General features: G+C 41.9%; 1 protein-coding gene across 1 annotated transcript; it reads right to left on the reverse strand.

Moving 5' to 3' along the window:
* Nucleotides 1-3,659: 3,659 nt before the first annotated feature.
* Nucleotides 3,660-4,622, reverse strand: LOC109279290 (olfactory receptor 6N1-like). The gene is given in 3 exon segments (XM_019470469.1): nucleotides 3,660-3,799; nucleotides 3,802-4,112; nucleotides 4,114-4,622. Coding segments are annotated over 3 exon segments (960 nt in total).
* Nucleotides 4,623-9,710: the final 5,088 nt, after the last annotated feature.

A 9,710-nucleotide genomic window follows, 5' to 3' on the forward strand; every position in this document is an offset into this window, starting at 1 on the left:
TGCAGTGATGAAGAACGAAAGCTCTATGACAATATTAATTATGCTGGTTTTTTTCCCCTCCATTTCCTCCTCCTTTCCATGTTTTTGCCCACTAGGCAACACAGTCATCCTTGCTGCTACCTTTTCCAACTCCAGCCTCCACAATCCCAAGTATCTCTTCCTCTTCCAGTTAGCACTGGTGGTCATCATCTGCACCACTATGATCATGCCCAAGATGCTGTAAAGTTTATTGACCCTCAGGAATACCATGTCCTTCTCTGAGGGCATGCTCCAGTTGTACCTCACATGCAGGAAAGAGGAAAGCTTTGTCTACTCGCTTCTTCCCCCTCATCATGTTGTCTTTTCATTATTCCATATTCATCTACATTGACATCAGGCTGTGCCCAGCTATTCCTTTGACAGAGAAAGGATTGTAGCTACCTAGTGCACTTTGGTGACTCCAGCTCTCAACCTAAATAGTCTGTCCTCTGGGGAACAAGGAGGTCTCAGTGGCCCTCAAGAAAATGGGAACCTTTCTTTGGATATAGGCTTCCAGAGGACACCCATAACAGGGCCGTTTCCAGGTCTGGAGCTTTGGCATTCTCTTTTCTGCAGGTGTATGACTCTGAGCAAGCTCAGTACTGTCTACAAGAAAGACCCAAGATGCCCATCTCTTTTTCCAAGGTTTCCTTGCTGGTCCAAAACTGGCTTCCTACCTGTATCCTCTTAGATCTGATGAGTCACAGTGGAAAACGAAAAGTCAGGGAAGGGTGTCAGGAAGGCAGGCTGACGAACTTGCCTGAAGTGCCTGTGTGGGTGCAGACTTTGGCTGCAACAGTGGCTGGGGACAGGCCCCTGGACACTCACTGTTTGTGGCATAGGCCCTGATGGGAGTGCTGGGTTGGGGTGGGGCTGCTCATGGGGCATGGGAGCCATCACTTCTTCCTCATTGTCCTGGTTTCGGCAGGGATGGGGGGCAGTCCCAGACCACTCATTACTTCTAGTCGTTTCTTGCATGTTCTACTGCCTCAGCTCCCAGATATCCCCCTGGCAGCACACTCCCCCTCCCCGCTCCCCTTTTTTCTGTTGCTTTTTCAGGTGTTAATGCAAAAAATTCTGTACCAACAAGGAGAAGTTATATAATTACTTTTTGTTTTCCTTTTCCAGTGAGTGATTTCCTTCCAGGTAGGTCTTACAAAAGTTTGGATCACTTGGTTTAAATAGATACTTTTTGGTTGAGCATTATGTCTTGTAAAGACTGTATCTATGAGTACCAGAGTTTTTATGATTGTAGGATTCTAGGAGTATGTCATCTCCTACAGCAAGAAGTGGTGTGTAGTAATAGTGAAGCTGCAATAAGATGACTCGCTTGCTGTACGTTTCCACTTCTTGCTGTAGGAGATGACAGCCACCTAGAATCCTGCAATCATAAAAACCTGTAATTACTTAAGTCCATGAAATCATGTAGACTGGAAAGGACATTGTGAGGTCTCCAGTCCAACTTCCTGCTTTAAGTGAAGCCTGTTCAAGCAGGCTGCTCAAGGCCTAATCCAGCTGAGTTCAGAGCACTTCCAAGAATAGATACCACAGCCTCTTCGGATTGGTTCACTCTTTGACCACCCTCAAGCTAAAAAAGCACTTCTTTATACTGAGTCAGAATTTCCCATGATCCAGGCTATGTTCTTTACACCTTCTCCTTCCACTGTGCACTCTGAAAGAGGCAAACTCTGCCTCTGCCTTCTCCACACCCTCCATTAGGTAGGAGAGAAAGCAATACAATTTTCCCTTAGTCTTTTCTTCAGGCTGAACAAGCCCTGCTCCCTGAGTGTCTCCTGGGACAAGACTGCTCTTGCTGGGGTGCTCTAACTCCTTAATTATCTTGCTGGCCTTCCAATGGTCTTGCTCAAGTATTCTAATATCTCTCCTATGCGCACAAGAAAGATACTGTGTATCTGGGCACACAACTGTAGGTGCAGTCTCATATGTAGGGATTGTAGGGAGAAATTGTTTCTTGACCTGCTGGCTGCACTCTTGATAAGACAGCCAAGGATGCGGTTGACCTTTGCTGCAAGGACACACAGATGACACATGCTCAGGCTGTAATCCACCAGGAACCCAGGACTTTTTCTGCAAAGCTACTTCCCAGATAGTCCCTAGCCTGTCCATTTGTACAGGACTATTCTGTCCCAGGTATAGGACTTTACATTTGTTGAACTTCATGAGATTCATTTCTCCAGCCTGTTGAAGTCCTTCTGAACAGTAGCCCTGCCCTCCAGCACATTGACTGCTTTTCCCTAGTCCAAACATTTTCTGTCCAGGTCATTAATAAGGTAGTTAACTTAAATTTTGAGCAAGTCCTACAGGAAGGTAGCCTTGACCTTTATCCCTAGATTCACAGTCTCTTTCCTGAGCTTCCCAGTACTCTTCCTGTCCCCAGAAACTCCTCCAATCACTGGTTTCCACCACTTCAGCAGGATTTTTGAGGACTAAACCTGCGTGCGGAAACACCCCTATTTAGTTCCCTATTGCTACTCCAGTACAGAGTGGAGAAAAGGCATGCCATTCCTTACCAAAGCTTTGGCTCCTACTTAGGGCAATGCAAGCAGCCCACATGCAAAAGCATGTGTTTACTTCACCTCATTCATCTCACCAATGACATCTGCATGAATATGAAAAGCAGAATTCAGCCCCAATGACAGACTGTATCTAGTTAATCTGTACCTAGTTCATGGGTGTAGTTCAGTTTCCTAAACATAGACACCTAGTGTCAGCTGAGAGATTCTAGGATATACTGTCTCACCTGTAGCTGTTATTACAGAAGGACATGGTTCTCCCATATGCTGAGTGGGCACCTCAGATGTCACTAGATACATATATATGGAAAATGGCAATAAGCCATGGGAGTGTACAAATGAAGCAGCATCCAAACGCCAGCTACATTCTTTGAAGATCTAGTCAATACAGGCAAAGGAGTAGTGGGTGTGATTCAGCTGAAACAGCAGAGTAGGAGCGTACCTGAACATAAGCACTTAGTGCTATATGAGATGCCCCAGGATACCCCTCTGAGCCTTTATCTGCCCTTCCAGAAGGGTCTGAGGTTGTAGCTCCAGTCACATCTGCCAGCCCCATGCAGATATCTTGAATAATCTACAGCATTTCTCTAATGGCACCAGACAGGATATGCTAAGACTCTAAAAATAGTACTAGACACATATGCTTGGACAGCTGAATCAAACTGTAGGATACCACTAAAAATAAAATGGAGAAACTAATATGATCATGATGATGAAGCATGAAAATCGTGGTTGTAACATTTGTGACACCTTGCTACTTATGTTAATTCTTTTGCATCAACTCTTTATTAATTTTCAGATGAGAATTTTACATCCGTTTAGAATGAGCCCTTTTATACTTCATATGTTTATTTTATACACTCACCTGAAAAGTGATAAAGCAAAAGGACTTAACTTACAAAATATATCCGCTAATTCACAGAGTATTTAAACTAGATGTCAGACTTTGGGTGAGTTGAATACCTTTTCCAGATGCAGATGTATGCATGTATAGATGAGTGGTCTAAACCATGACTTGCATTTTAACCCAACCAAAACAAGAGACAGAATTTTTACTTCAAACTTAAATATAAATGCTTTAATCCCTACACAGTACAGATACATCAATCATTTGAGAAAAGAGGTTGAAATTTCCAAAACTTGACCTTTATTCCTTAAGAAAGTTTTTATTATGGCTAGTTTCACATCCTTATTCCTTAGTGTCTATATTACTGGATTCAGCAATGGTGTAATTACTGAATAAAAACAGCCACCACTTTATTGGTATCAGACTCATATTTCACTGCAGGCCGGACATACATAAAGATAAGAGTCCCAAAATAGATGGTGACAACAGAGAGATGTGAGGCACAGGTAGAAAATGTCTTTTTGCATGCAGCACCTGATGTTACCTCCAGGACAGTCATGATGATTTGGAGGTACGAAGTCATGATGAAAAGGACAGAGGACATTATAATGATGGTGCTGAAAGTATAGCCCACGATTTGTATGCTGTACGTGTCACTCCATGAAAGTCAGAAGAGCTGATCAGCATCACAGAAGAAATGGTTGATTTTTTTTAGTGCAGAAAGAAATCCTGGAGAACAAGGTGGAAGGAAAAATAGGGCAGATGAATCCTGACAACCAACAGATCAAGGCTAAGTTATGGCAGGTCTTTGGGTTCATGATAGTGGAATAATGTAATGCTTTACAGATGGCCAGGTAGCGGTCATATGCCATGACTGTAAGGAGGAACAGTTCGATGGCAGCAAAAGAGAAGAAGAAGTAATATTGAGCAATGCAGCTTGAAGCAGAGACGGTGCGTTTCTCCATCAAGAAGTTGGCTAATGTTTTAGATACTGTGACTGTTGTGTACCAGGTTTCCACTACTGAGAGGTTGCTAATGAAGAAGTACATGGTACTATGAAGATATGAATCAACTAAAACAATGATGAGAATAAGAACATTGCCCACAAGTGAGAGGAGATAAATGATAAGAAATAATGTGAAAAGCACTATCTGTACATTTGGCCAGCTAGTGAATCTCAGAAAGACGAACTCAGTGACTACTGTCCAATTTTCCTTTTCCATGGGAATGCCTAGACAAAAACTGAATAACAAAAAACAACAAGAATAATCAGAGGCAGGCTTGCACTTGATGTCCTGTCCACAGCTAGCTGGGTCTGTTACAGAACTCAATATTAGGTATGCCTGTCTCTAAAGTTCCTTGAGCAAATGAACATTTCTGAATGTTCCTCTCGGGTCTTACATCCCAAACAGCACTAACACAGCAATTACATGTTTAGTTTCACTCTCTCATTCCATTTTAAAAATTAAGACTTTTCATTTACCTTCAGTGCATAACAAAAAAAGGATGGAAAAGTAATTGTGGCTTGAAATTTGCCTGAGTATTTGGTTCCATTGGTTTATATTTCAGACTCAGGCTCATGTGAAAAGAAAGTTAGCGATCCAAAGTCCAGACTGAAATTTAGGCCCTGAGGCTAGCTTTTATCTGTTATCTTCAGATACTCATGATGACAACATGTACCGGTTATCTAGTCATTACAGTTCCTTATAATCATTGAACAGAGATACAGATCTGCAGAGCACGATTCAAGCCTAACAGTCCTAGATTTCATTTCTAGGATGAATAAAATCACTCTTTGGAGGAGTTTATTTCTCCCAGGAATATGGATTATTAGTTAAGACCTAAAAAGCAATTAGACAAGCAGGATTAGTTTAGATGAATCCAAACATTTACCAAGGCTAATCTCAATAAAATTATTCTTCTCTTTTGGCGTAAAATTATCCACTGTAGTTCAATATTAATGATATCAAACTATACAGTATAATAGAACAGTAAGGATGAGAAGAGTCTCACAAAATTACTCACCTTTATTAGCACAATTGTGATCCAGGAAGCTGTAATATGCAATCCTTTAGTGTAAGAGTTATTCAACAAAATATTGGTTTTGTGAATGTATGTATGTGTGTATGTAATGATTAGAGTTTGAACTACCTGGAGTTTCATCATTTAAACTGAATTAAAATCAGGAGAATAATTTATTCACAGAATCAGTGACGGTTCTTTTGGCTCTAAATCATTAGTTCATTTTTGTGATTGTGATTGGTTAGAGCCAAACTTGTGAGTCATATTACAAGCATATATACCAGTGGGAGTTCGACCAGTGTAGGGGCTGGATGAGTTTACTTTTGACTGAGTACTTCCTCTTCATTATATTCTTTGCTTTCCTTTCCATTAATTTGGCCAGTTTATTGCCAATAAGATTGATGAGGTTGGAGCTGCTTTAAACTCCGATGTTGTTAAGATTAAATAATTGTAAGTAATCTTGTGATATCAGAATATCATTCTGATATTCTCTACCACTGTACAAAAAGAGTGGATTTTGGCATACAGATTTGGATAAATTTTAACTTTATATGAGAATAAGCTCAAGATCTATCAGTCTAAGCAAAGTGATTAAATAATTTTAATTAATAATGAGGGAAAAAAGTCCCTGGCATGCATTGACTAATTTCCACTTAGTCTAATAAAAACTTAAAACAATTGGACAAAAAAAGACAACTGTATTTCCCACACCTAAATTTAGGTCAAGTAGATCTCACTCCATATTTCTATGTCTGATTTCATGATTCAAAGCTACTTCTATAATTCTAGGGCGGCGTGGGGTGGGGGCATGAACCAGGGAGATGGCAGCTCTTTCCTGTTGGGTGGAGGTTCAGTGCTGTGTAATGAGGAACATTTTGCTATCCAGAAGCTTCCTATACCTTCCTCAGCTACCCTGTATATGAGTTGCATTGCTACAACTCCTCCAAGAGGGAAATGAGTGCCTCAGCCACTATGTGTATGCTTACAGCATGCATATGAGCAACAATGAGAGCATGTTAGCAGCAAGAGAGGACACCACAGGACTCACCGAGAGGGAATGGAAGATTTGGGTGAGGGGGTTGCAACTGTGGATTAAACTGAAGAAAATATAAATTATAGCACTACGGATTAGTGGAACTGTTGGCAGAACAACAGCCACACAGTTTGGAAGAGGGTGGGGAGCTAAACTGAGTGTTGCTAGTGCCCTGGGCATACTTATGAGCAGGCTGGGATTGGGAGGAGAGGGAACTTAAGAACCTGGAGGAAATAAATTTTAGAATCAGATAGGAAGAGGCTGGAGATGGGCTGTATTGGAGGGAGGTGGGAAAGGTGAAGAGACAAAAATATTCAGGAACAGGTTTCTGCAAATGGAAGCTATGGGTCTACACCCTCGTGCAGAAGAAGAGCAATAGTCAGCCAGCAACCCATGGCCTTGTACACACAGGTCAACAATCACCTTTCTGGGGCTAATTGATAACTGGTTAGATGACTAGCTTGGGGGAACATCTTCATATCGTAGACATCTGGATGTAGGTGAGATTTACACACTGGAGCATAAATGCTACAGAAGGATTTTTCAAGAGATTTTATTACTTCTTATTCCCCCAAAAAACTAAAATTAAATTAGCCCTTTACCTTTATGCAGGTAATAGCAAAAGACAAGACCACCACTTGGTCAAATGAAATGTCTGATGTTCCCTGTGTTTGATGAAGCAATGCTTTAAGGAAAAGTTGAATTAATTGAATTCTGTAATTATTTCTCTCTTTTCATTACCTCTGAGGTAGGCTGTATATCAGAGTTATGCCTGTGTGGCTAAACTTTGGTGAGATTAGTTCCATCCCAACCAAGTGTATGCCTCATCTGGAACTAAATGAAAGGTGCTTCAAAACATCTGGATGCATGAAAGTAAATAAACAAAACTGAAAACATTAATTTTCAAACTGTCCCTGTGATGCTTTGCGATAAGGGGCCATCTGCTTTTGTATATATACACAAGTATTTCCATTATTTTCTCTGCAAAAACTCTTCAAGACTAGTGATTACACATACTGACATACATATGCACAAACACACTCCAGCCTGTCCTATTGCTGGCACCCCAGACACATGTTCTCCTGTGACCCATAGTTCCCTCTCCAGTTGCAGGTTCTTAGACCTCCATACACTTGCACACAGAATAGAGAGTCCCTTTGCACAGGAAAACAGTTAGAAATGGAGCTTAATAAGAGGACAGACTGTGGTGATCAGGCAAAGGACATCACCAGTTTAGCATACTAACCAGCAGTTTACACATTACCAGCCCCTTTTATCCCCTTTCCCTATTTCCCCATGCTTGCTTGTCACCAATTCACCTTCATTCCCCTCTTTCCCTGCCTTTGGTCCCCCCCTCCAAACACATCTCAGTAAATTTTTTGCAATCCCAAAACAGTCTTCCTGGCATGCCATAATGAATCCCAAGCCCTCATAAGCAGTAATCCCCCTCAGTCTCTAAGGTGATCTGAGGACATCCTCTCCTGTTCACTCCTCTGGTGGGTGTCACACTAGGACAACATGGGTGACAGTCCTCTTGTGGGAGCCCTGAGAGTATCCTGGTCAGCATCCTCTGCTTGCTTTGTTTAGTTATTGAGGATCCTCTGACTGTCATTTCTCCTTTGGCAGCCTCTCCACAGCCCCCCCAGATCCAGGCCTCCCGCAAACAGCAATTATTCTTTAGCTGCAAGTCACTCATATTATGAACTCTGCACTCCATCCCTCCAAATACAATTTTAAGTGTTGTTATAAAAATCTGAATGTATTCTTGTTATAAACTTCATGTCTTGTTCCTGTAAAACATATAATCAAGAACATCATAACAGTTAGAGTTATTCTCCACACCTCAGCGTACAAGCAAATGATTGACATTTTACAAGCAAAAAACAACACCTTTAAGGAATGAACCAGGGATTCAACAGCAGTATGACTTTATCCAGAACCAAAACATGTCATGAACAATGTCCATTTGATACAGCGTAGTCATTTTCCCCGTTCAAGGAGTAAAATGCACCGAACAACTTTGTTTCCCTTAAACTTGCCCCTCATCCTGTAACATTAACTGAGCTCTGACCTTTCCCCTGTGCTCACAATTCTTTAACTTGCAGTCCTAGATCTCTGAAGGGGTTTCTGTCTCACTCTATCATATCCTCCCCCTTTTTTTTCAGGAGCTTCCGTAAGTACCAGCATGTAAGATGGGAGCATGGAGAACTCCCTCTTGATGTTTCTTTTGATGTCAAGTATAACCCTGGACTCTTGGCATTACCCTTGGCCATGCTTCTGATCATATGGTGGCTTTCCAGTATGCACCTCAGCACATACAGGTCACTCCTTGATCAACAGGATGTCCTATCGAGTTACCAGGTGATACCAGAAGGGCATAGGTAATTGTTCCTAATCACTGGAGCCATTGCTCAACATAGCCCTCCATCAGCTGATCTAATAGCCCACCTCCATTGCACAGGCCAGTGATCACAGGTGACATAGGTCCCAAACTCCCAAGAGCTCTGTACTTCCGAGCTGTCAGCTGTATCTTCATGGCTCCAGTTTCCCAGTACCTTCCACAGCCACTGCAAGGGCGTTTTGGTACAGTAAGTTTCCCACATCTTTAATTTTGCTCTGAGTAAAGGGCAGTTTAGCAGCCACTTTCTGGTGAACAGAACCCCCATTTCCACAGGTCTGCTCAATTAGTGTAACTGGGGTTGCTTGACAGGACTCCGTGTTTAAGTTGTCATTGGAGCCCTGAATTTTGCTAACCCAGCTTTCCATATCCCACTCCATGGCAATCACCTTAAGCACACCGATTGTTCCTGTAGCTACAAACTTCTGAACAAGGGTCTCTTGCACTGTGTTAATGTTTCTTTTAGACAATTATTAGTCTGACAGAGAAAGTAATTTCAGTTCTCAATTCTTAACCTCTGTTAAGTGGTCCCAATCTCTTTGGAGCTCTACCCCAAGAAGATACTATGCCTCTGCACTCTCTCATACCAAAGCAGCACATCTCTCTCCTGGTCCTTTTTACGCATTGTATCATTTTTACAACTCCTAGACTAATTCCCTTGGTTTCTGTACTGGGAGACAGTTCATGTTCCAGGCCACTGGTGCATGGGCTTGGAGCAGGCACTCTCCCTTCTCTTTCCAACTCTCTTCCCATCCCACTACTGTTTTCTTGTGTGCCTTTGGACCCCCATTTTCCTGACTGTTTCCACAATGTTCAAACTCATCCTCACACATATTTTGGGTGCACCCCTCACATTGC

Source organism: Aptenodytes forsteri, unplaced genomic scaffold (assembly GCF_000699145.1).
Source record: "Aptenodytes forsteri isolate BGI_AS27 unplaced genomic scaffold, ASM69914v1 Scaffold431, whole genome shotgun sequence".
Taxonomy (NCBI): domain Eukaryota; kingdom Metazoa; phylum Chordata; class Aves; order Sphenisciformes; family Spheniscidae; genus Aptenodytes; species Aptenodytes forsteri.